The sequence below is a fragment of the Alexandromys fortis genome, unplaced genomic scaffold, assembly GCF_014885135.2.
Source record: "Alexandromys fortis isolate MF-2015 unplaced genomic scaffold, M_Fortis_MF-2015_v1.1 scaffold_422, whole genome shotgun sequence".
Taxonomy (NCBI): domain Eukaryota; kingdom Metazoa; phylum Chordata; class Mammalia; order Rodentia; family Cricetidae; genus Alexandromys; species Alexandromys fortis.
In genome coordinates, this window is record NW_026068291.1 from 155,302 (window position 1) to 181,205 (window position 25,904).

Sequence of the window (25,904 nt, forward strand, 5' to 3'; positions counted from 1 at the left end):
GATCTGGCGATCTCCCAAGCACCCTCACCTGCCGGGCCATTTCCCTAGACCCAGAGTTTAGATTTGTATTATAAAAACTTCAAGGGCCTGCGTGGTAGGGCACCTACTTGGTCCCACACACAAACCTGATCATTACTCCAGTAGAATAATCAAGCCTATCATCATCCACATTTTTGCGGTTGTTCTGAACAAGCTACTATTAGGTATGTAACCAGGGGTGGCCTGATCGGCAGGTAGAGCATGGAGCATGAGTCTGGATGGCTCTGGCAGGCCTTGCCCTTCTACCCCATTCCCTCTGCCTTGCCCAAAGCCATTAGGTTGCATTCCTAGAGCTAGCCTGCAATGTCTATTCCCTTATTTGGCCACTTCCTCCTCAGGCTGACTACTAAGGTCCAGCTATCAAAGTACTGAAGTTCAGCAATCAAAGGCCCCCTTTGGCTCAGCTAATGAACCTGCCTAATTAAAATTAAACACCTCATCCTAACATGGAGTTTTCCTTTTTACCTATATATATGTGTATGTATATATATATATATATGTATATGTTTTTGTTTTTTCAAGACGGTTTCTCTGTGTAGCCCTGGCTGTCCTGGAACTAGCTCTGTAGACCAGGCTGGCCTCAAACTCACAGAGATCCACCTGCCTCTGCCTACCTGGGACTAAAGGCCTGCACCACCACTGCCTAGCTATTTTTATGTATATTTGAGCATGAGCCTTGAGGCGCTTCAGGAGAAGATAATATTTATGTAAATAAATCCCACCTCATTGCATTGACAGATCTGTATACTAAGACTATCCGGTGACTTTAGTTCCTGACAATGTAGCACACTACCCTTTAAAACCTATAATCAGCAATAGCAGTGGGTGCTTTGTAGTCACTACAATGGTGGACATCTACTTCTGACTTGGGGTGTACATGATCTCATGCAACTCTGAGAGTTATGAATCGCCCATTCCACAGATGGAAAAATAGCGTGAGCGATTACTACAACTGTCCCAGGCACTGGGGGTGTGGATCACTGCTACTCCTGAGCAGACCTGGTGTGCTCAAAGCTCTAGGATTGATCCCCAGCACAGGAGGGGGAAAAAAACTGTCCCTAGCCCAGCACTGGTCCCAACACTTGGAAGGCAGAGGCAGAGGAATCTCAGTGAGTCCAGCCTGGTCTACAGAGTGAGTTCCAGGACAGCCAGAGCCACATAGTGAGACCCTGTCTTGAAAAAAAAAAAAAGAAAAAAAGGAGAAAGAACCCCAGCGACTGACTGGCGCCTGTTCTAACACTTATCAGCTTCTCTTGCAATGTTTTGTTTGTAAAGCTGTTTTTCCGTTTCTTAAAAAAATGTCCCTCAGGATTAGCCAGTTCCTGGCTAACAACGGAAATCCCCAAATCTGCCAAGTGAATGAATGAAAGACCTAACTCAGTCACTTCTCCTCGGAGCTTCACAGACAGCAGAGCTCCAAGTCAGACACAGGCGGGAAGACTGGAGGCTTCTACTGTAGGGCTCGGCTCTCCTCCTGACACCTCAGAGTCACTGGACATGCCCGCATATACTGTAGGGTGGCTGCATCCGGAAGAGGGGGAGGAAGGTCCCAGTGCTGTAGCTCGGCTAGGCTTGGGTTGGAAAACAAGGCTGGAGTTACTTATTAGCAGGTAAAAGGGTCAAGGGTCGAGGCAAGGGGGCTGAAAGCGGAGTAGACTGAGCGGCCAGCAGAGAACAGTCAAGGCAGAGGTCCCCTCACCTGCAGACAGCAGCTCTCTCCTGCCCGCGATGTTCCACCAAGTCTGGGCGGCTGTGCTCTACCTCTACGGCCTTGTCTTTAACTCCATGAGCCAATGCCCTGAGCACAGTCAACTCACAACGCTGGAAGTGGGCGAGAAAGAGGTATGGACCGAGGAAAGGGAGACCCGAAGGAGAAGCTGGAGGCTGTGGGTGGGTAGCTCAAGATGACTAGGGCATGCTGGGAAAGGAGGGGAGAGGATGAGGGCACCAGCACCTCAGCCCTGACTCTTGGTCCACTGACTGATGGAAAGGCTGGATGGGTTTCCCGCCGGACCCACTAATTCATCCTCTTGCTTCCTTCACTGCCTCTCCAGTCCCCAGATCCCCACCTGGGCACATGGTACTTCATCGCAGGAGCAGCCCCCACCAAGGAAGAGTTAGCGACTTTTGACTCGGTGGACAATATTGTCTTCAACATGGCGACCGGCTCTGCCCCAAGGCAGCTCCAGCTTCGTGCTGCTGTCCGCACGTGAGTGTTGAGGGAGCAGAGGCCCCACTGGGTGTGTTCTCTGCCCAGACTGCACAGTCAGCCCACCCGGAGTCCTTGCCCACTGCTGATAGCATGGACCTAGCTCTCCTTGGCAGCTTGAACCCCAAAGAGCTGGGCTGTGGGAAACAGCAAAGGTTGGTAGTGTGGCTGGAAGACACTCCATCTTTCTACTGCCACCTCCGCAGGAAGAACGGGATCTGCGTGCCCCGGAAATGGATATACCACCTGACTGAAGGGAAAGGAAACACAGACCTCAGGACTGAAGGTTGGTTCCCACCCGCCCTCCCTCCATCCCCCTCCGAAGTGAGGATTAACCTCAGGACCTCTTGCATGCTGGGAAGCACACCATCATGAGCTATCCCCAGACTCCTTTCTAACCTTTCATTGCCCTGATGGGTGGTGAACTAACCCTGTAGCCCAGGCAGGCCTTGAAAGTGAAATCCTCCTGCCTCAGCTTCCTGAGCAGCTGGGATCACGGTCCTGTATTACTAGGCCTGACTCAGCTTGGTTTTGCATCTGTCCTCACGATCCTTTCCCAATCCTGACAGGCCGGCCTGACATGAAAACAGACCTCTTCTCCAGCTCGTGCCCAGGCGGAATCATGCTGAAAGAGACGGGCGAGGGATACCAACGCTTTCTCCTCTACAGTGAGTGGGATACAGGGCAGGAAGTGGCCGAGGGAAACTAGAAGGCCAAAGGATCTCCCTTTCAGAACAGGCTGGGCTGATCTTCACCAGGTCTCTTAGGGAGTTGGGGGGGGGGGGCAGGGCTGAGAGGCAGTAATGTTGACTGGCCTGGCGGCTCCCTGTCCTTCCAGACCGATCACCACACCCTCCAGAGAAGTGTGTGGAGGAATTCCAGTCTCTGACCTCCTGCTTGGACTTCAAAGTCTTCTTGGTGACTCCCAGGAATCAAGGTGAGGGGTTGAGGTCTCCCAGAAGAGGTCTGTGGGTATTGTCAGCAGAGGCCATGGCCCAAGGCAGACGTTATCAGGGTGGGCACATTGAGGCCTCTACCAAGCAGGGCTCTCGGGGACTCTGGCTCAAAGGTTAAGAGCATTGGCTTCTCTTCCAGAGGTCCTGAGTTCAATTCCCACAACCACACGGTGGCTCACAGCCAACTACAGTGGGATCTGATGCCCTCTTCTGGCATCAAGGTGTACATGCAGATAGATCACTCAAATAAATCTTTAAAAAAAAAAAAAGAGGCTTTTGGTCAGTGACAGAGGCAGAAGAATCGCCACAAGTTTGAAGCCAACCTGGTCCCCACAGTGAGTTTCAGGACAGCTGGGGCTACGTAGTGAGATTGTCTCTCAAAAATAAAAATAAGAAGAGGAAAATGGTAGGTTTCTGAGTCTTTAGAGCAGAGATTTTCAACCTGCCTGACACTGGGAGCCTTTAATACAGTTCCTCACTGCGGTGACCCTGTGACCCCGAGGTATACAATTCCTTTTGTTGCTACTTCATAGCCGGAGCTATACAATTCCTTTTGTTGCTACTTCATAGCTAACTTTGCTACAGTTGTGAATCAAAATGTAAACATCTGATCTGTAGGGGATCTGACATCCAACCCCACAAGGATCACAACCCACAGGCTGAGACCCACCGCTTTAGAGGCTAACAGGAGCAAAGGGTAGAGAGAGAGAGAGAGAAGGGTCCCTTATCCCCAATCCATTCTGCTCACTGTGCTTCCTCTCCCTCCTCCTGTCACAGAGGCCTGCCAGCTGTCCAGCAAGTGACCCGTCACTTCCATCTGTGCTAGACAGAGGGTGGGACTGAGCTTCGAGGGGAGACTTGGAAGACTCTCCACGCCCTCTCAAGGATAATAAACATGGCTCTCAATCCTCATCTCCGGAGTTTTGTGTGCAGACATCAGTCACTTCTCCATTTTGGCACGCCCCTGCCCCAGAAGGAAACCTCTGCCATGCGCAGCTGTTTGGCATCAGGAAGGACACAGAGCAGCACCTCTCAGACCGCACTGGTAGATGTAGGATTTAGTGTAGCGCGTTTATTGCTGAGTGAGCAAATCCCTAGCACGACTGGAGATGAGAGGAGCTGTGCTGCCCCCGCTGCCCCGCACAGCCCTTCTGAACTGGTCCTCATGCCCTTGTGGCTTTCATCATCCCTGTCTCTCCGGGATCTCACTGAGTACCTGACCCTCCCTGCAGTACCATCACACCTGGAGCCCCTTCCACAACCCCTACCTCACAGCCCCAGTCCCCTATGTGGCTCTGACCCTAGGATCCGAGGGAAAGCACGGATCTCCTCACTACCTCTTAATGCAGAGCTCTCTGTCCGCCTCTGGACCCGCCCACCCCGGGGACTGGAAAGGACCCTTCGGCCTTCATTCTCCACCATCACTCTTATTTTATTTGTTTTGCTCTTTAAAAGTGAAGTGTGGGGGGGGGGGATTCGAGGTGGTAATTTAAAAAAAGGTGGATAAATGTAAAAGGAAGCAATAACAACAGCTGGTGACTCAAATGGTGACGTCCCATTGTCCATTCTCGGACATCTAAACAGCCCCAATCTGTCACCTGTATGACAGAGGCTCCTGAGGCTCCTCCCCATCCCTGAGGTCACTGTGCTTACGATCTGGGTTTCCCCACCTTCCTCCCAAAGGCCACAGCACTGTCTCACCCTTTGCCCCCACCCTCACCAGTCACAGCGTCCTCTCTGGACCTTCCCTTGGCTCCTTGGCCTCCCTCCCCTGCCCCTCACTCTCCAAATCAGTGCTCTCCTCATCCTCAGTAGGTTCCCGGAGGCTGACAGCCAGCACCAGGGCCTGCAAGAGGCCAAAGAGACAGGCAAAATGCAGGGGATGGGCAGTAAGCAGGCTCAGCACAGCGTGGAGCCCATGGAGGGCAGCCAGGAAACACAGCAGCCCGTGTAGCCAGAGCCCCACAGGTCCTCGGAGGCCCACAGCATCCAAGACAGCTCGAAGAGGCCTGGAGCACAGGGCCAGCAGGGCTGAGGCTAGCAGCTCGAGCAGGTGTAGGGTCAGGTTGGTGGAGATCTGCAGGTACTCCTCTGGGTCCCGCAGGTGATGTGAGGGAGCCCCTGGGTCCCCCCGGAGCCAACGCAGGAGCTTCTGCCGGCGACCAGGTTTCTCCAATAGGGCTTCTGGTCCGGTAGTGCCTAGTCCTCCTGGGGGTGGCGCTCCAAGGTTCTTCACACCGCCTGAATCCACAGAGCCCCCTTCCAGTTTAGGAACGGCTCCTCCAGCCTCCAGTCTCGCAGACTCTTGAACGCCAGAGGCAGTCTTGTCCCGCTTAAAGGAATCCTTTCTTCTGCTCCCAAGTTAATCCACTTGGACCTCTCTGCTCGACTCTGGAGCAGCCCCAGGGATCCTTGGTTTCCCTGAGTCCTTGGTCTTCTTGAGAGGCCCCACATCTCCCATTGTCTCTGGGGCACTGTCCCAGTCACTCCCAGAATTCTCGGGGGAACTGTCCACCCATCTGGATTCTGGGGCAGGCAAACCAGCTTTTGTTGATTTCCTGCGGCCCCAAGGTCGAGGCAGCCAGCCACCAAGCCTTCGCAGGAACATGACTGAACTGTATAGTGAGCCCCCCCAAATCTGCGACCGCTTCCTGACTCTGCTTAAGATTCTCGGGATCTCCTCAGAGGCCGGAATCTGTTCTGGTTCAGAATAGGTATCTGCTTGGTGATGTCTGATGTCGTCCTAACTCAGAATTCAGAAAAAGCTCACGCAGCCTCAAGTGTGGTAAATGGCCTGCCTCCTTGTCAGTTTAGAGGAAAAGAAATCCATCTGCCACCCCACACACTCACAGACTTCCAGGGCCTTATAAGGCCAGGATCACCCCCACAATGTTCTGTTTTCAGATTTCCTTCCCAGCGGTCAGCACCCTAAGTTTCACTCACCAAGGCCACACCCCAAGGTGCCCCCAAAAGGGGAGATGGTGCTCCATCGAAGAAGGAAGGTACGTGGTCCTGAGTCCTTCGGTCCTGAATTTGAGGAGCCTTAAACCGCGCTGCCCGAGGGGCTCAAGGAGCAGGAAGTCCCAGGTGGGAGGAAGCCGGGATGGAAGTGTCCAGCGAACTCCAGGCGGTTACACACATTCCTTAACTTAGGAGGCTCTCGGTCCACAAAGTGGCCTCACTGTCCCGCGAGGGCGCAGCTGAGACGCGGCCTCCGCAAGGTCAGAACGGAGACGTCCTTGGAGATGGCAGTCGCGAGGCACAGTGCGGGCCTCCCCGGGGACCCAGGCGTCTCGGCGCCGCACGCTGCGGGTAGCTCTGGGGCCCAGCGTCCGGGGAGCGGCCTCCCGGAGCCGTGCGAGCCCGGAAGCAGCTGTACCGGGCCGGGAGGGACCGGCGGGGGCGGAGCTCGGCCACTCGTGAGGCGGACCCTGCAGAACGACCTCCCCCGTAGCCCCCGCCATCCACGAGCGCAGGCGTAGAGAGGATCACCTAAGCCAGAACCTGAATACAAGCCCAGTTCTGCTCTTCACCGCCCACCTCCGACTCGGCGCTTCGGTCCTTGGTTTTTGTTTTAAAAGACAGAGATTCCCTATACGTGTAGCTCAGGAAAGGCCTGGGCAGATATAGGCCAGGCTGGCTCTGAATTGGTTCTTAGCCTCTTCTTCCCTAACGAAGCGCTTCAAGCTGCCCTGAGCTTCTGCACATCCCCCGCCACTCCTCCGTTTCTCACCTACCACTTCACGTATTGCTGGTCCAGAAAAGTAAATAACAGGAGCCACGTGACTTAAGCAACTGCTCTTTGCCCTTCGTGACAGTGATTTGAAAGCTTTCACGTCTCTAGCACTTGGTATGAAGATCCCAAGTGAGCGTGGGTGCCAAGCAGGAAAGAAAAATGTCGGGAAAAGTGCTGCCTGTTTTTGGGGAGTGAAATGGAGTCTTGGGGCCGACCGTGTGAGGACTAGGACTGTAACTCCAGAAGCACTTGTGTAGCAGGTATTACACTCTAAGTTACATCCTCCACATTGCAAGGCTGGGGACGGGGGTACACACCTTAGTCTTAGCATTCCAGAGACAGTAGGAGTTACACAGCAAGGTTGAGGCCTGCCGGATCTACATAGCAAGATGAGACTGTCAAAAAGGAAAAAAAAAAAAAAAAAAGGAAAGAATAAAAGGTCATCTGAAAACTTTGCACTTGGGAGGTCAGAGCTCTCTGGTGCCAGCTAGGATGGCATACAGGTTGGATAGTGTTAGGCACACGGGTCAGTTCTGCAGGACTTCACTCCCCTATCTATCAAGGAGTTCAGAACTTGAGGGTTTGTGGTGTTTCCAGCAAATAGCAGAACTAGTTTGTGACAGGGCATACACCACGGGATTGGCGACCCAGAGACACTGAGAGGAGCCTTGAACAGAGCTGGGCAATTCCTACTTCAGGGAGGTTTCAAAGAACAGATAAAGTGCAGCCAGCAGGGCTAGGGACTCCCCTTATCACCTGCAGAGCTTGTCCTTCAGTGAGGGCGACTCAGATTTGCCCCAATGCAACAAAGTAAACAAACCACAATGAAGGAAGTTTATTTATCTCCCAACTCTCAGTCATTCTCTCTATAAGCAGAGGCCAAGAGCCAGAACCCGAGGGTCTGGCATCTAGGCAGATCCCAGGAAGTAGGAGTCCAATACCCAGGCCAGGGGCCCAAGTCCAGCAAATTAAAGGCCAGCCTGCCTGGTCAGAACTCAAGGTTCATGTACAGTCTCAGATCTCGCTCCCAGGCTTTGTCCATCTCCTCTCTCTTCCTGTTCTCCCTCTGACTCAGTGTGGCAACTCGAGGCACCCTCTCTCTCCCAGACACAGCCCGGGTATCCCGCGCTGGGAAGTGCGTGACTCGGGGCTGGAGTGCAGATCTGTAGCCCAGTCCTTCCTGGTCCCTCTTGAGGACAGTGGGAATGGGGTTGGCACGGCCTTCGCCCCGGGGTCCTAGCCCCATTCCTGGTTCCCAGCCACCCCTCAGCAGCAGCCTGAAGCCAGGACTGGAGGTGGGCACCCCAAGGGGAAGGCTGGAGGGCTGGGGGCTCCTGGACAGGGACAGCAGGTGGGCAGTAGATGTACGGTGGTTGGGGTCTTCAAAATGGGCACCACAGTCCTCACAGAACCGGGAGGTTGGAGGAGGCCTGCAGAGAAAGAAAGGAGTTACAGGGAAGGAAGGAAAAGCAGAGGGCCTGAAGCTGCCGCTGTGCAGAACCTGGTGGGCAGGGCAGCCTGCTCCATGCTTCTAGATTCAGCGTCATCTGTTCTGTCTCGCATTGGAGAGGGACCCCAGGTCTGCCCAGCCCGGCCCAGCGTTAGGCAAGTCTCCACCGGCCCCTCTCCATCTGCCCAGAGGGACTACGTGGGGCATTTAGGGAGGCCTCGAGCTCTTAGGAAGAGCGAGCAGAGCTGGTGTTGTCTAAAGTGCCCACTATGTGAGAAGCACAGCTTCCGCACTGACCTACTGCAGCTTCACGACCCTGAGAAAGGCGTTCCTACCCCCAACTTCTCAGACAAGGACAAAGACCCTGTCCACCCTGCTCTACGACATGAACGAGGTACACTGGAAGGTGGAGAGCCCCTGTGAGGGGTGTCCTGGAAGAAAAACACAATGAAGATGGGTATGACTAAGCCCCTCCTCACCGGTTCTGGTTCTCAGGGCTCCTCATCTCCCCAGGACTCTCTCTGACCATGCGGGCTACGTCAGGGAAGCCTGCTTCTTCAGCCAGCTGAGCAGCGTCTCTGCCTCCCGGCTCACAGACCCCTACCCAGGCGGCCCCTCGGCCCAGGAGATAGCGCACAGCTGCCCCCTGGCCTGCCCTGGCAGCGCACATCAAGGGAGTCCACCAGAAGGCATCGTGGGCATTGATGTTCCCTCCGGCTCCCCCTGCCTCTTGGGGTTCCAGCAGCCTTCGAAGTTCTGTCACATCCCCATTCTGGGCTGCCAGCAAGATCCACGGGGTCATCTTGTCTTCATCCTCAAGTGGTCTTCCTTGCCCCGAGGCTCCTGCCGCAGCATCCCTCGTTATTCTCCTTCTCTTCCTCTTTCTTTCCCTGATAGGGTCAGCTCTCTGGGGCTGAGGGGAACTACTGTCGTCCGCGATTAGAGCCTCGTAGAAGGCCCGGGCTGCAGCCCCATCCAGGACAGGCTCTGGCTTCTCTGGCTGTGGCTGCTGCTGCCCATCCTTCCAGAGGTCGCTGGAGTCAGTGGCTGGAGTAAATGTGATGAGAGATGGCCTGGACATGGCTTTGGGGAGAAATGAGAACAGCTAAGATGACCACTCAACTTTTTTTTTTTTTTTTTTTTTTTTTTTTTGAGACAGGGTTTCTCTGTGGCTTTGGAGCCTGTCCTGGAACTAGCTCTGTAGACCAGGCTGGTCTCAAACTCACAGAGATCCGCCTGCCTCTACCTCCCGAGTGCTGGGATTAAAGGCGTGCGCCACCATCGCCCGGCAACCACTCAACTTTTCAGGTCGCCATTGTGATGAGTAACGCCACCTCCAGTGGCATGCTGGGCTGAGAAAGCAGGCTAGAACTAAAATGGACCTCCCACCCCAAACTGACTCCACGACCTAGGATCTCGAGAGCCCAGGGATCCCTAGAATGACTGCCCAGATGTTAATAAATTTTCATGAGGCCATGGTAGATAAGGCTCCCTGTAGAATGCTTGCCTTGTATTTGGGAGGTCTGGGTTCTATCTCTAACACAAGAAAGACAAAAGCAATAATAGGAAAAAGTATTCCTCCAGACAGTTGTCTAGTGGTCCTGCATTCCACTCCCATCTCCCTTCAAACAAAAACGGCAGGCTCTCTCTGAAAACATTTTTTGCACCCTGTAGCACATACCGCGTTAAGAAATACCAGCTTGACCTTTTAACTCTTGCTAGATCTTATTTGGGGGTCTTCTTTCCCCAAATAAAAACAGGCGTGACATTATTCTGGAAGGTTTCCAGGGCAAGGTGTTGCACTGTCACTTCCGTACCGCAAAATGGAACTGTTGCAATATGCAAGAGTTGACACAAATAGTCACGTGGCAGGAAGACGCACGCGCAGCAGCAACAACAACAACACACACACACACAAGGTTCAGTTTCCCGCGCTGGAACCTTTCCAAGCATCTGCGTAAAGCATCGCGTGCCCAGGTAGCGCGAGGACCCAGGGGAACCTGTCGGTTGGGGTCCTACTTTTCCATAACGCCCCCACAATGCTCTTCGTCACCCTCGACGTGGTCCCTCCCGCTCCTAGCTCCTCTTCTGGAGCTGGGAAGCCACGCTCTGCGTTAAGAAAGGCCCTGACCAGTGACATGCCGAGGAGCTGTGCGATGAAATAGCATCACCACGGTGCCCCTCATCACACACTTAGGGTCCACTCCAGCCCGAGGACATGGAGAAGTGCAAAGGGCCGAGCAGCTTATTGGCTGGCGCCACCACAGGTTAGCGCGCTCGCCGCACTGCTCTCCAAGCGCCCCGACCTAAGTCCCTCCCCACCGAGCCACACCTCTACGCATGCCTGATGCTGGGCGACCGCTGTCGCGGGCCTGACGGAGGGAGAACCAGGGTCCCCCGGGCGGAGCCGCGAGGGAGCGCGGCGGGGAGGACGCCCCACTGGTGCCGGCCCTGCAGCCAAGCGAGCCTAAAGCGCCGAAGACTATATTTCCCAGGCTTCCTGGTTGGGAAGCCACGGCCCCTGGCTTCCGCTTCCGGTGGCGCCTCCGTTCGCCCCGCCCCCAGGCGGCTTCTAGGGCCTCGCGACCCCAGAGGCGCGCGCGGGTACTCCTGGGATTGGTAGTTCACCTTGCCCTCATTTCGTCAGTTTCTCGCCTCCGGCGGGACTCCATCTCCCGGCGTCCACAGAGGTAGGGGGCGGCCCCTGGCGCCTGCGCGTTGCTCTTTTCCCTCCCCCCTTCCCAGTTTCCACTCCCCCCCGCTCCTCACTTCGCCTGCGGCGGTCGGGTCGGCTTCCTGCGCCGTAGCGGTCGCTGTCGTTCCTTCGAAGCGCAACTCCCCCTTCCCCGCCCCAGTCCCAGTCCCTGTCCGGCCGGTGAGTCTGAGGTTGTCTCCGCGCCGCGTCGTCCGGCCCCGGGCGCGGTGCTGGGTCCTGGGCTCCTAGATGTGGGGGCGAGGAAGGAAGTGACCGGGTCGGGAGCCGGGAGAGGGTGGATGGCCTGGGGAGAGGAGCGGACTTGTGGGGACGCTGGCGCATCCCGCAGGAGGGCAGGCGAGGCCGGTCCTGAGGGGAGGATGAACTTCGGGAGCCCTGGGACAGGCGCCAGGAGCGTGCAGGCAGCGGCGGTGGTGGGGAGCCGGAGCCGCAGCTGACACGGGGGGGGGAGCGGCGGGGAGACAGGGGCCTGGTCTTGGGTAACGGCGGGCACGGGGGTCACACTAGTGCATCAGGACCTGTCATCTTCTGGAAAGTAGTGGAACTCATTCTCACACTGAACGGGAGCCGAGGCAAAGAAGAGACACGCGGAGAGCGATGCTTCAGAGCCTGGGGTCCCTTAAGCCAAGGTGGCCTCGGGCTCTTTGGTCTTCGGGGAGAACGCGTGGGAGGAGGGAAGAGCCCAGAGACAGCTTGGTTTCCACTTAACGCTCCTCTTTCCCAGCCGACGTGAAGATGAGTAGCTCTGAGGAGGTGTCCTGGATTTCCTGGTTCTGTGGGCTCCGCGGCAATGAATTCTTCTGTGAGGTGAGTTTAGCTTGCCTTCTTGGCCAGCTCCACGTGCCCTCGATGTTTTATTTTATGTTGTTTGAGGTCAGGTTTCATTCGGAGCTTACCACATAGCCTAGACTGGCCTTGAACTCATGGCAATCCTACTGCCTCAGTCACCTGCGTGCTGGGATTACAAGGGCTTGTCACTGTGCTTGGCTAACAGAGGTTATCTCGGTGACAGGAAGATTCAGATGTTTCTTGTTAGAGTTCTGTAACGTGAAAATTATAGTATGTTAACATCAGACATTGTAAATGCTTTTCACAAACTAGACTGCTTAGCCTTCATGATTCCCGAGTCCTTAGATCAGAGAGTCTGATGTTCCTGAGGAAAGGGCAAATCAGTTGCTAGAGATGCGGGACAGAGGTTGAGTTACGTCTGTGCACTGTACAGAAAAGAGCTGCGGTTTCTGTGGGACACTGAGGACTTGTGCAGAATCGGGAGTAGGGCACAGGGGAACTGAACCGGTCGTTAACCTGGTGGGCCCAGGTGAAAGAGGGGAGTCCACACTGGTTTCAGCCTCTTGCCCTCCCTGTCCCGGTAGGTGGATGAAGACTACATCCAGGACAAGTTTAATCTCACTGGGCTCAATGAGCAGGTGCCTCACTATCGACAAGCTCTAGACATGATCCTGGACCTGGAGCCTGGTAACGAGCCCTGGGGCTGTTGTTGAGTGTGGGGTTGATGATATTGTGTGCACTTGCGTGTGCATTGTTTTCTTCTGGCCGCTGCTCACTTGCTCCTTGAATTTCTTTTTTATTCTTTCTTTCTTTATTTAAAGGCAGCATTTCTCTGACCTCGAGCTCACGGAGATCCACCTGCCTCTGCCTCCTGAGTGCTGGGGTTAAAAGCCTGTGCCACTACCACGCAACTGCTTTTTTTTTTTTTCATTTCTAAATTTCCTTTTGATTCTCCAGCTCTCCTATTCCCATACCCCTTGCTTGCTTGCTATTTATGTGTTTTCTCTCCGCCATCCTCCATTCCTATCCCAACTGGACTTTACCAAATGCTCTTCCTGCCCTAGCCTTCAAGTGCTGGAATTACGGCACAGGCAACAACACTTGGCTTCTTCATTCATTTGGTTCCCTACCTGACTCTTGCCTTCTGGGGCTGGAAACGTTTGTTTCCATGTTGTTTTCACATTCTTTGAATGTGACTCAACTCTGTTTCATAAAGCTGGTTTCTTCACGGGTTCTGTGACGGCTTCTTCCCTGCCTGTCTAGAGTGCCGCCCTCTGCCCTGTGTGTTTATGTGTGTGTGTTGGGAAAGGGAAGAAGCAGGCAGAGAGAGGTGTGGAAAGAAGGCAGTGCTGATGCATGGGCGGCAGATAGGGTGGGGCTCAGAAGCAGGCGCTGGATAAACTGTAGGTGGCCTCCGTGGGCATGAGGTGGGGTTACAAGTGACCATCCCACCTTTCAGATGAAGAGCTGGAGGACAACCCTAACCAGAGTGACCTGATTGAACAGGCAGCGGAGATGCTTTATGGGTTGATCCACGCCCGCTACATCCTCACCAACCGAGGCATCGCCCAAATGGTGAGGCTCTGCTCCCACTGCTGCTGAGGCAGTCAGGATGCAGGTGCATGAATCAGAAGTCATGTCTTGTACCTGTCAGGAAGTCTAGCTGAAGAGATAAGAGCTGGGCTGAGGGTCCTGCTGAAGTATCGTCAGGGAAAGATGGAACCATTGACAGGAAGGAGCTCTCAGGGACAAACAGCAAATGGCGTTTGTGTTCTGCAGTCTGCCGACTTGAGAAGTCGAGGCCTGCCTTGACAGGAGTGGCTTCTAGTTAGGCGCGGGAGGCTCGGGCGACTGAGAAGTGAGTCGAGCTGCAAGGAAGTGCTCTACACTCACCAGTCCCTTCCGTTTTGTGCCCTAGTTGGAAAAGTACCAGCAGGGAGACTTTGGCTACTGTCCTCGTGTGTACTGTGAGAACCAGCCGATGCTTCCTATTGGTGAGTGTCGGAAGGAGGAGGGGAGAGTACTATTTGGCAATCCTCCAAAAAGTCGGGTTAATCTAGTCAGTGCCTGAGTCCTGTGGGAGATTGGGAAGAGTTGGGGGTACCTGGTCAGCAGGGTCTGGCTCTCCCCCAGGCCTTTCGGACATCCCAGGAGAGGCCATGGTGAAGCTCTACTGCCCCAAGTGCATGGACGTGTACACCCCCAAATCGTCACGGCATCATCACACCGACGGCGCCTACTTCGGCACTGGCTTCCCCCACATGCTCTTCATGGTGCACCCAGAGTACCGGCCCAAACGACCCGCCAACCAGTTTGTACCCAGGTGGGGGACAGAGGCAGTTGCAAGGGTCTGGAGAGGATTGAGGACAGACAGCCCTTTCTTGAGACCTGCCTCTCCCAAAGTCAGGGCTTTTTCTTGCTGAGTGACTGGGGGAGTTACTTGATTGCTTGTTCCTTCGATTTCTTATCCATAGAGCAGGGATGCTGACGATGGCTGCCTATTTCTAAATGTGTGGCTCTTGGCTATTTATACAGTGCCTATTGCCATCTTGGATGATCAGCCCTTTGCCAAAATCTTCAGGTTTTGTGGCTCAGCATGTTTGTTTGGTTTGGTGTTTGGATCATGAATGGGGAATGGGCAGTGTTTGACACAGGGTCTTTGTTGGCTGAGTTGGCCTCAGGATCCTTCTGCCTCTGCTGTAAATGAGACTACACACCTGCACTGCCATTACCTGGACTAGAATTTGAATTTTAGTGGATGTCTAAGGTACATTTTTAAGGGGCTGGAGAGATGACTCAGTGACTGCTCTTCCAGAGGACCTGAGTTCAACTCCCAGCACCCACATGGTGGCTCACAGCCATCTGTAATGAGATCCAGTGCCCTCCTCTGGCGAGCAGAACATGCAGACAGAGCGCTCATATGCATAAAGAAACTTTTTAGGAAACATACATTTTTAAGCTTGGCATAGTAGTATATGCCATTAATCCCTGCACTTGGGAGACAGAGGCAGGTGGATTCTGAGTTCAAGGCCAGCCTGGTCTACAAAGCGAGTTCCAGGTCAGTCAGCACTGTTACACAGAGAAGAAACCCTGTTTTGAAAAAAGGGGGTACATTTTCAAGTGTTCATGGGGGAAAAATTAAGTATTCATGAGCAAGGAAGTTGGGGGACTCCTGAGTAGGTGTGAGGCGGAGGCTGGGGTAGTGGTGGGATGCCGGCCACAGGCGGGGACGGAAGGGAACTCACCCCGCTGCCTCTCTGACCTCTGCCCGGTCCAGGCTCTATGGTTTCAAGATTCATCCAATGGCTTACCAGCTGCAGCTCCAAGCCGCCAGCAACTTCAAGAGCCCAGTCAAGACGATTCGCTGATGCCCCGTGCACCTTTCCTCTGTCTTTGGCACCACTGTTCCTTCGCTACCACCCTTTCAGGAATTCTATGGTTTTTAGTTTAAATTAAAGGGATTGCTATCGTGGTGGGAACATGAAATAAACTGGAAGAAAAGGCCACGAGCTCGTCTGCTGGTGCTTGCTGGGTAGGGTTGAGGAAGGGAAGGTGGTGGTGTGCCAGACTCCGGGGACCCTCGTAGTTCATCGTCCCCAGGTGGAAATAGCACAGACTGAGGCTGCATGGGTTGGTGATGTTGGTAGACAGGTAGGAAAGGGTGCAGAGCATACACAGGTAATACACAGGGTTGAAAAGAAAGGGTTCAAACCTCTCTCTATCTGCTCCGTGGCTGTGCTTCTGCTCTGGGGGCTTCATAAGGCAGACTCTAGGTCTCGCTGGTAAAGGAAATGAATCCTGAAGTAAACAGAACCCAGAGAAAGCGGAGCCACATTGTTGCTGTGCTAGCTTGTGCCCCCTGCTGGGAGAGCTGAGTCACCTCCATCTGGAAGGGATGGGGAGGCCTGGCCAACCTCTCACAGCACAGTGGGAACCAACCCTGTGGTGTAGGTGGACAGGCACTGCCCATGGCCCTTGAAGTGGGGTACCGATCTTTCGGACATGTCTAGGATGAAAACACCAATAAGGATCCAGCTGGTGCCCATGTGGGAACCAGACCTTGTGGGAGGACATGCCATCTTCCTGGTCAGGATCTTTTTCCAGCCCTGCACCCGCAGCAGCTCTGCCCAGACCGCCTGTCAAAACCATTCTGCCTCTGAGGACTAAGGAGTGTGGTCCTAGGAAGGTGGGGCTTGGGGTTATTCCACAGGAACTGCGCCTCTCCCCAGAATTCCATAGTGAAGGCTTGTAAGGTGTGCTGACCATGGTGGACTCTGCGATGGGAAAGGGTAAATGGGGCCAGGGTCTGGGAGGAAGGGGAAACCGAATCCAGAAAGGGTGGAGCCGGGGCCCTGGGTGCACTTGAGAATGAGTCCTGGCTCCATCTCCTTTGTTCCTCTGTGCCAGGCTCCCAGTTGCCAATGTCTACCTGCCGTTTGTGCCTCTTGGAAGACCCTTCACTGGGCCCCGTTTCTGACTCAGAAAAGGGCACCATCAGCAGCTCGTCCCCGGCATGGTTAGCACCATCTACCACTGTGAGAGAGGCCAGGTCAAGGGCCCTGTCTCCAGCATGAGGGTTGGTGGAAGGAGGTGTGTGTGGACAAGTGAACCTGGTTTGCATGAATGCTGGGGAGTTAGGTTTGGGGTTGAGGGGAACTGTTAACGGGTTATAACTGTCCCCACCCTCTGGATGTTAAAGTTTGCTTCCACGCACACTACGGTTCCTACCGCTGTAAAGAAAAATGCATCTCCCACCACTCAGACTACTGCTGTAAGGCTGACTGCAGCCAGTATGATTGCTGCAACTGGTCCAGTGCCCAGCTCCGCAGCCCTCTGCCTGGGCCCCGAGAAGACATCTGGCCCTGCCCCTGTCTGAGTCCCAGATCCACCGGTTCTTCCAGGCCCTGAACCTCTCCTTGCTCCCGCTTGGTTTCCATGCTCCTAAGGTGTCTGAGAGCCCAGACCCATTTACCCCGCCCCTGGAGCTGGGTGTGTCCGTTGCCGACCTGCACCAAATACACTTGTTCCTCAACAGTTCAGGACTTAAGGTTCTTCCCCAGACGCGTCCCCTTCCAGATTCTGCTCTGCAGTCCTCGATCCCTGTGGTCTCCTAGGCCTCCTCTATACTCCAGCTACGTGGGTGTGGCCTCCCTCCTGTCCCAGCAGGTGTGACCTATGCTCACGCTGTCGCGGTCGTCAGTCCGACTGTCAAGGTCGTCAGTCCGGCCGCGTGCTGCACCTCCTCAGAGCCAGCTCTTTATCCTCTGGCTTCTGCTCTGTCTCTAGCCCCAGTGTCAGGCGTGAGCAGGAAGGGCAGAGGGTGGGCTCCTGTGCAGTTCCCTGGCATGGCAACCTGTCCCACCTGGCTCCACCATCCTGGTCTGTCATCTCCCCGAGTCCTCATTTCTCCTAACTCGGGGGGTCTCTTAGCCTTCCAGCCATACTTCCCTCCATAATAAACTAAGACTAGGCTGACTGCCATTTAGCTCCACGTGGTGCCGGCTTTTCACCTGAGGAGAAACTCAAGCCCACATCCATGTTTATTGAACAACCTGGATCATTTCCAGAGTCCCGGCACCTTGTGGTAGATGTAGCATGCTGGGGACTGCAGCTGTTAAGTCTTCATTTTAGTATTTTGGGATTTTTTTTTAAGATCAGGTCTCCTGTCTATATGGGAAATAGAAAGTATAAAAAGACAAGATCGCTTGAGTAAATTGGGAGCATGGGGACCTTGGGGGAGGATTGAAGGGGGAGGGGGGAGGCAGGGAGGGAAGCAGAGAAAAATGTAGAGCTCAATAAATATCAATTAAAAGGGACGAATATGGTTCCACCCCCAGAGGGGAAAAAAAAAAAGATGAGGTCTCCTGACCCTCCTGCCTCTGCCTTTTCAGAGCTAGGATTATCACTGATGGGTTATCACACTAAATACTGAGAAGTTTTGGCTAAGCATGGTGGGACACACCTTTAATCCCAGCGCTCGGGAGGCAGAGGCTGGCCTGGCCTACATAAGGAATTCCAGGACACCAGAGCTACATGAAAGATCCTGTCTCAAACCATAGTAACTAGGGAAATTTCCCAGCACAGAGAGTGCTCATTGTGCTTATGTGGTGATCGGTTGTATCCCTTCCACAGTGGACGCTGGCGTCAGCCAGGCTTCAGCATCTGCGCTCTCAGGTGAGCATAACCAGGCTCAGTCTTCGACCTCAGTGCTAAAGCCCCCCCCCCCCGTGTGCTCCCCTTTTCTCCGCTGCCCTGGAAGGCAGTGCTGGAGTCTGCGGTGGTCACCTGTGCTGGAGGTGGGCCGCCCCTGATTGAGGAGAGACGCACAGGTGTGTGTACTTGAGGACAGATGTACATAGAGATATAGAGATCTCGGCTTTATTTGGCCTTTTGAGTCGTGGTCTCTAGGCTGGCCTTGACACAACACGATGCTGCCTCGGCCTTTGAATACACCATGAGAGCAGCCTGTTCTGTAAACCTTCTCGGCAGAGCACAAGCTGTCGCAAACACTTGCATGACCTATCCAGTTCAGAGGCCTTGGCCAGCTTCCAGTGCTGCCTTCATGTCCCTTCCTGAGCACTCCGCCTTGGGGGAGACCCTACTCATAGCAGCCTGCCCTGGCACACTCTGTAATCCTAACCCTGGAGCCGGAGGAAGGAGAATCGGAGCTGGAGGCCAGTAAGGGGCAGTGTAGTTTGTGCCCTAACAAATAATGCTTGCCTGAAGATCAGAGTGCAGAGCCCGGCAACTGTTAGCCATAGAGGCCAGGCAGAGGGGCACACACCTGTAATCCCAGCACTCTCAGAGTTCAAGGCCACCCTGGGCTTGATCTTGTTTAAAAGAGAAACCGTGTGGCTTGCACCTTTAATCCCAGTACCTGGGAATCACACACACCTTTAATCCCAGCACTGGGGAGGTGGGGACGGGGAAGGATATGAATGGGCACAGAGAGGAACATAAAGCAGGAAGAGATGGTGCAGTCTGGGGATGCAGTCTGAGGATTCATAGAGACCTCTTTTGGTCTGAGCATTGGTAGAGGTAAGAACTTTAGTGGTTGGCTGCTCTGCTTCTCTGATGCTCCAGGCAAGCTTTATTTGTTAGGTTATAAACAACATATCACAACAGGGTATACAGCAAACACACACACATCACTCCCCTTAAAAAAGAAAAATCCACAATGTCCCAAGATTTACACTGTTCTAACTGGTCAAACTGGGAGAGAGGCTTAAGAAGGGACATTAAACCTGGGAGTTGGAAAACAAGGCTCCCTTGTTCCCTTGGGCCTCCTTGTCCCCTCCTCAGGCACCTCCTCCCTGGGTCTACCTCATTGTTCATATCCTGTATCCTGCCAATACAGCCCCTCTCAGGGGATGTCTGCTAACCTAACCAACCCAACCTTCACCATATAAGGGCATCCAGGTCCTCTTCAGCTTTGTTTGGAGCTGAGTTGGAGATGCCGAGTTAGTTGTAGAGGTGCCCCACGATGGGCGGTCCAGTCCAGCTCAGCTCCCAAGGCCTTCACCTCCAGAAGAGACAAACCAAACACTTTGCGTACCAGTTTATTTTGGGAGAACACGTGAGGACTTTGGACAAGAGAAGGAGCTGGACAAACAAAGTAAAGGTAGGAGAGTGGGGTACAGATGGAGAGCAGAGGCCGGATGGGGCCGAGGGGGGGATGGGGGAGTGCTGCTGTGAGGGCCGGCCCAGATGGAGATCCGGAGAGTGGCTCCTGCTGTCCTCGCGCACAGTCTTCTTCCTGTTTGTCGGATTGTTACAGAAATCCAGGAAGCAGCAGATCCAAAGAGAGACGCGGGCATGGCAATTGCTCATCTGCTCCCTGCTGTGGCCGTTGCTCACCTGAGGTTAGAGCTGCTGCCTAGGGAAGGACCACACATACAGAGCCCCCAAATCCATCCTCAGGCCACCTGGTTGTCCTTAGCACCCTTCTCCCCTCCCTGAACCGATAGATGGACAAGGGAATGCCCAGTGAGCCATCAGCAATAAACTTTGAAACTGTCCATACAAAGTCCAGAGGATTTGAGGTTGTAACGTCGGCTGGAGTGTGGAGTCTGCGAGTCAGGGCTTGGGGAGAAGGATGGGGAGTCCAGCATCATATGACCGTTCAGAGAAAGACACAGAGATAGGCTGGAGAGATGGCTCAGTGGTTAAGAGCATTGCCTGCTCTTCCAAAGGTCCTGAGTTCAATTCCCAGCAACCACATGGTGGCTCACAACCATCTGTAATGAGATCCGGTGCCCTCTTCTGGCCTGCAGGCATACATGCAGACAGAATANGCTCACAACCATCTGTAATGAGATCCGGTGCCCTCTTCTGGCCTGCAGGCATACATGCAGACAGAATATTGTATACATAATAAATAAATAAATATTTTAGTAAAAAAAAAAAAAAGAAAAGAAAAAGAAAGACACGGAGATGTATTGAAGGTTGGGCGGTTTTCTCCAGCAGAAGAGGGTAGAAGAGTGATGTGTACCTCGGCGGCGGTGGGAGACCAGAACAAGTCCTGGGTTCCTAGCAACAGAGATGAGAGAGAGATTGGAGGATGGCTCAGTGGTCGAGAATGCCTACTGCTTTTGCAGAAGACCTAGGGAGTGTGGACTACTGAGACCCTGTCTCAAAATGCTCGATAAAATGTACACAAGCCAGGCCAGAAGGCCGAAATCCTAGCACTAGCAAGCTGAGGTCGAGGAGGATCAGTGTGAGGCTGGCCTGGGCCACACAGTGAAATATTTAAAAAAAGAGAAAACGAATCTGCACACTCCAGCCTGGCATCTGCATGAGTACTCAGCAGAAGGAAGCCATGTGTCGGGAATGACGCCAGCTTAACCCGGAGTGTTAATTGCACTGTCCTAGCCAGGCTTTCTGGTGCAGGGGGAGGGATCACAAGTTCCAGGCCAGCCTGGCTACATTGTGTAACTTGGGACCAGAAGAAGAAGACCCACTTCTGGAGCCTCCTCTGACTGACTCGGTCTGTGAGATTCTGTCAAGCCTTCGGACCTTTCTGCACCTGCTTTTTTCTCTCAAATGGGGTAGTAATGCCCACATCAGAGGCTACGTCAGCTCCGCACTGAGAATTTGTTAATTTAATAGAGGTAGGGGTTGGAAGGAAGAAGAGGAGGGAGGGAACGCAGTCAGCCTTCCACCCAGGACAGAGACGAGAAGAGCGCCTTGGTGAAACATCTGGGAGGAGGTCTGAAGCTGATGGGGAGAGCCAGGCGAGCATCTGTGATGGGAGAGCGAAGGACCAACCAAACCTCCTGCCCGAGTCTCTGCCAGCAGTAACGCTGACCACTGGCGGAAGGCCAGTGCCTCTGGAGAGCCCAGTGCCCTCAGGCTGGACATTGCGGGAAAGTGGGAGGCAGTTGGTATGGGCTGAGGGGGAAATGGGAGCGGGCTTGGAAGACTGGGAAGAAGCTTGTGGGGGCTGACCCACGGTGGGAGGAGGGGTCCTGGGTGGGAGGAGGGGCCCACGGTAGGAGGAGGGGTCCTGTGTGGGAGGAGGGGTTTGCTTACTGTTCTTTATGTGCGGGTGCGAGGCAGACATCTGACCCCAGAGAGCACCCCAGCTCTTTGGTCTCCAGTAGCTATTGATAGCAATGCAGGCACTTGGTTGAAAGATGTCTGTGCCCTCAGAAAAGACTGGTTTGATCTAGAGCACAGAGAGACGCGTGGTCAGAGTCCGACCGCCTCCATCCTGTGTCAACCCCACTGCTCCTGCTCCAAACCCCCAAGACTTAAATGGACCTCATTAAGAATCTTCATTCAGGCTGCAGCATGGCTCAGTGGTTAAGAGCACTGGCTGCTCTTCCAGAGGACCACAGTTCAGTTCCCAGCACCCACACGGCAGCTCACACCTGTCTGTAACTCCAGTTCCAGGGGGTCCAGCATCCACATACATACATGCAGGCAAAACACTAGTGCACATTCAATAAAGATAAACAAATTATTAATTATTAAAATAAGAATCATCACTCGCCAGGTTTGGTGATACTCTCGTTCAATTCTGCACTCGGGTAGGGGCCAAAGATCTCAGTGTTTGAAACCAGCCTGGTCTACATAGTAGCAGGCACAACCGGGCTTCCTAGGGATCCAATCTCCAACAAAAGACCAGACCTCTACTCTGTTATATCCCCACCCCCAAAGACGCGTCCGGTTAGCATAGTTGAGAGGGATAAACTGCGCCCAGCATGCCGTAAGCCTAATTTACATCCACAGGTGACGCCGGTCATCACAGCCCTGCTAGATTTAGTTATTCAGTGTCTGGGTTTAAAGTTGCCACCACTCCGGGCTCCACATTCTCTTTTAAACAGGCCGCGCACAGCCTCACTAGGTCTCACTGTCAGCCTTGGCGGGGCGGGTCTTCAGCTTCTCTTCTTGCCTCAGGACCCTGTGTGCAGGGGTTGTCTCCAGCAAACATGCTTTCTCCTCCCTCCTCCTCTTCTTCTTTTTAAATTTAGTTTTCTGAGAAAGTTTCTCTGTGTAGCCCTGGCTGTCCTGGAGACCAGGGTGGCTTCGAACTCACAGAGATCCGCCTGCCTCTGCCTCCGGAGTGCTGGGATTAAAGGTGTGCACCACAGCTGAATGTGGTTTCTTACGTAATAATCAGAGGTGAAAGCAAGAGTCTATCAGGGGACGGAGAATGTTTGTGTCCCGTAGACAGGAGAACTTAAATAGCCCCATGCTACATGCCTTACTCTGGTGGCCCCATCCCTAGGACAGGCTCTTGTTGAAGGTTGAACTGCATGCAAATGAGGTCTCCTCTTCCCCTGGCCCTTGGTCCACACCACATGTTAAGAGCTTAGGCCCAGCAGATGGCTTAGTGTGGGGCAGAGGCTTGGCCACTAGGTGAGGTAGCACTCTGAATTCCGGGTCATTCAGCCTTCCGGATTCTGGTTCTCTCTTCTGCACGGGCCCCAGCCCTCCCCACTCTGTGTTGAAACTGCAGGAGGTCTCTTCAATATCTCCTAAAAACCGTTGCTGACCAAGCGGTGAGGCTGTCCCCAGGACTCTCCTTTGGGGTGACCAGCAGTCCATGGGCATTCCAACACCTGCCTGTGGTATCATGCCTGCCGCTTCTGGACAGAAGTGCCCAGAGTTTCTCCATCTGGCCGGCCTGGCAACCCTTCCTACCCTTCGGAACAGTGGCCGAACGACCCTGCCATAGGGGCCACATATTAGATCTCCTACATGTCTGATATTTACATTATGATTACTAAGAGTATTAAAATCACAGTTATGAAGTAGCAACGAAAATAATTTTATGGTTGGGGGTCACCACAACATGAGGAGCTGTATTAAAGGGTCGCAGCGTTAGGAAGGCTGAGAACCACTGCTTTGGAGACTCTTGCCAAGAGCCAAGTTCGTCAGGACCAGCACTAGTAAGGAACATACACGGCGTGGGTGGAACTATGGAGCCGGGGGCCTCAGAGACCCACGGGCTGCGGTGCCTGCCAGGAACAGCACAACTTACCTCCATTGGAGGGAGACAGGCGACATTCTGAGGTGGAAAACACCACCAGAACGGCCAGTGCAGAATGTCCTCAGCCACAGCCACTCGGGACCCTAACATCCTGGCTTGGGGAAGGAGCCCAGATGGACTGTCTGTCTGCTTCCTTTCCTGATGCAGCCCCAGGGTCTACTTTTTAAGCCAGGGTCTATGTAACTGTAGACTGTCTGTAGACCGGGCTGGCACCTCACTCACAGGGCTCTGCCTGACACTGCCTCCCAAGCCCTGGGATTAAAGGTGCGCCCCACCATGTCCAGCAAAGTGGTTTATTTTAGCTTGTTATCCCAGGTCACAGTCCACCATGGCAGGGAAATCACAGGGACAAGAACTGTAGAGACCTGGCCGTATTGCAACCACAGTCAAGATAGAGAACAAGGAATTCCTGTGTGTATGCTGGGGCTTGCTCACTTTCTTAGTCTCCCCCACCAAGAGGAGGTGTCTGTCTGTCTGTCTGTCTGTATGCACACACGTGTATGTGGGTGGCCAAGAGGGTCAGAGAGGGCATCACACTTGTTGGAGCCGAAGTTTGCTCCCATCCTCATGACTGAACTCTAAGCATTGCTAACCTCTGAGCCATCTCTCCTGCCTGGCTTTTCCCATTCTGTACAGTTCGGAATCGCCTTCCTGGGGATTTCCTGTGTGTTGGGTTGATCTTCCTACTTCCATTAATGTGACCAAGACAATCCCCACTGAGACTGTTCCAGGTGATTCTAGATTTTGTTCAGGTGACAAACCAGCATGCTGACCCTTCGAGTCATTGCTTTAAGTGCTGGAGGTGCAATTGTGTAGAGTCCCTGCTCTCCCTGGTGGAAGTCTAGTGGAGGGGACAAGGTAGCAAGCCGTGGTGGTGGGGCAGAGTGTGGGCGGAGCACCTGAGCAGTGGTGGGGAGGGCAGCGCAGGGGGGCACTGGGCAGTGGTGGAGAGGGCACAGTAGATAGAGGGACCCTGTAGATTGATGATATGAGAGAGAGGGGGCGGGAACGCTAGCTGTGTGGCTCCTTCAATGTCCGGCAGAGTCGAAACCAGGACTGAGCGCAATTCCTCGGTTCAGCCAAAAGATGGCGACATAGGGCTTGGGAAAGAGGTGAGTGCGCAGACGTGCGTGAAGGGAGGTAGTTAATGTTTAGTAAAGTTTCAGACAAGTTCTCGCTCCGGCTCTGTGTGGCCTGCGTAGACCGGGCTGCCCTGGAACTGGTCCTCCAGCCCCAGTCTCCCTACACTGGGTTTCAGCACCGCCACGCCGAGCTCTACAGTGGGAAAACAGCGCAGGTTTTGTGTCAGACAGCAGAACCTGAGGCCAAAAAAGCGGGGCGGGCTTGCACAAAGTGACCAGGGCCCACCCCTCTTTGCCCCGCCGGGCTCGGATAAGGGTCAGTGCGACTGTCTGGTCTCTGCACCCACGGACTCAGTGCTCCACGGCTGACAGCGCATTGGCTCCAGGGAGGATGCGGGGTTGGCCCCGCGCAGGTGCAGCTCGGTAGGCACGAGCAGGGAGGAGCCTAAGGGTTTGGAGCAGCCAAGCTCTCAGCGTTTGAAGCCGCGAACACAGACGATGCGCTCTGCAAGTGAGTCCTCCTCTCAGGCCCCGGGAACCCACGGCTGGACCACATCGTGCCACGGGAGACACAAGCTGCTTTAGTGTACTGTCTGTCTGGAAGTTCGAGGCTGGACCCCGCAGCCCAGGCCCGCACCTACTGTCAGAACTTTCCAAGAATCGTCACATCTCAGGACTGAGGGAGAAACCCGAGGCCATGAGGGATGGGCCGGGGAGGAAGAGGGACTAAAAGAAGCTTGTGCTGTTGGAGGACCGGGGGAGTACCTGGCACCCACCGATGCAGGATACAAAGGTCTGTTGAATGAGCGCAGTGTCAGAAATCAGAGGAGTTTTTTTTTGTTTGTTTTTTGTTTTTTAAGAGTTATTTTATGTATACACGTGTTCTATCAACTTTATCCAGAAGAGGGCATCAGACCCCACTATAGATGGTTGTGAGCCGCCATGTGACTGCTGGGAATTGAATTCAGACCTTTGGAAGAGCAAGTGCTCTTAACCACCTAGCCATTGCTCCAGCGCCAGAGGAGTCTTGAAGAGTGCACCGGCTGCTCTGACCCCGCCACCTGTGCTGCCTGCTTTAGGAAGGAGCTGCAAAGGCTGAATTCCCGCTGTAAGGCGAGGAGGTCAGGGCTTTGGGACAAGCAGGGCAGGTGCAGCCCTGGGAAGGCTTCAAGACCGTGAGCCTTTCTTTGACGTGTGGTCTAAAGCCCTTGCTTCTTTTTAGTAATAATAAAAAAAAAAATTATGGGCTGGAGAGATAGCTCAGTGGTTAAGAGCACTGGCTTCTCTTTCAGAGGACCCAGGTTCAATTCCCAGCACCCACATGGCAGCTCACAACTGTCTGTAACTCCAGTTCCAGAGGGTCTGACACCCTCACTCAGACACACATGTAGGCAAAACCACCAATGTACATAAAATAAAATCATTCTGTG

The 25,904-nt window shown here is 54.0% G+C and overlaps 5 protein-coding genes across 7 annotated transcripts; 3 read left to right on the top strand and 2 right to left on the bottom strand.

The window, feature by feature from the left end:
- The first annotated feature begins 1,665 nt into the window (after positions 1-1,665).
- On the top strand, positions 1,666-4,116 carry Apom (apolipoprotein M). Its single transcript, XM_050132338.1, has 6 exons — positions 1,666-1,881; positions 2,094-2,248; positions 2,455-2,534; positions 2,818-2,916; positions 3,087-3,185; positions 3,982-4,116. Exons 1-6 carry the CDS (start codon positions 1,768-1,770, stop codon positions 4,005-4,007), a joined length of 573 nt encoding a protein of 190 aa, XP_049988295.1. The 5' UTR covers positions 1,666-1,767; the 3' UTR covers positions 4,008-4,116.
- Positions 4,117-4,615: 499 nt separating this feature from the next.
- Positions 4,616-7,306, bottom strand: CUNH6orf47 (chromosome unknown C6orf47 homolog). Its single transcript, XM_050132335.1, is given in 1 exon segment — positions 4,616-7,306. A coding segment is annotated over 1 exon segment (885 nt). The 5' UTR covers positions 5,813-7,306; the 3' UTR covers positions 4,616-4,927.
- Positions 7,307-7,760: 454 nt separating this feature from the next.
- On the bottom strand, positions 7,761-10,925 carry Gpank1 (G-patch domain and ankyrin repeats 1). Of its 2 annotated transcripts, none has more exons than XM_050132333.1 (3): positions 10,723-10,925; positions 8,870-9,473; positions 7,761-8,370 (listed from the first exon to the last, which is right to left on the bottom strand). In XM_050132333.1, the coding sequence occupies exons 1-3, from the start codon at positions 10,730-10,732 to the stop codon at positions 7,929-7,931; spliced, it is 1,056 nt and encodes a 351-aa protein (XP_049988290.1). In that variant the 5' UTR covers positions 10,733-10,925; the 3' UTR covers positions 7,761-7,928. The 2 variants fall into 2 exon arrangements, with proteins under 2 accessions (XP_049988290.1, XP_049988291.1); XM_050132334.1 differs by lacking the exon at positions 10,723-10,925 and adding an exon at positions 10,072-10,229.
- A 183-nt stretch (positions 10,926-11,108) lies between these two features.
- On the top strand, positions 11,109-15,401 carry Csnk2b (casein kinase 2 beta). Of its 2 annotated transcripts, XM_050132337.1 has the most exons (8): positions 11,145-11,265; positions 11,614-11,735; positions 11,831-11,913; positions 12,480-12,582; positions 13,355-13,470; positions 13,814-13,889; positions 14,029-14,218; positions 15,173-15,401. In XM_050132337.1, exons 3-8 carry the CDS (start codon positions 11,842-11,844, stop codon positions 15,261-15,263), a joined length of 648 nt encoding a protein of 215 aa, XP_049988294.1. In that variant the 5' UTR covers positions 11,145-11,265; positions 11,614-11,735; positions 11,831-11,841; the 3' UTR covers positions 15,264-15,401. The 2 variants fall into 2 exon arrangements, with proteins under 2 accessions (XP_049988293.1, XP_049988294.1); XM_050132336.1 differs by lacking the exon at positions 11,614-11,735 and having other exon boundaries at positions 11,109-11,265.
- Positions 15,402-15,518: 117 nt separating this feature from the next.
- Ly6g5b (lymphocyte antigen 6 family member G5B) lies at positions 15,519-17,009 on the top strand. The gene is given in 5 exon segments (XM_050132404.1): positions 15,519-16,184; positions 16,303-16,404; positions 16,407-16,428; positions 16,584-16,735; positions 16,738-17,009. Coding segments are annotated over 5 exon segments (573 nt in total). The 5' UTR covers positions 15,519-16,159.
- Positions 17,010-25,904: the final 8,895 nt, after the last annotated feature.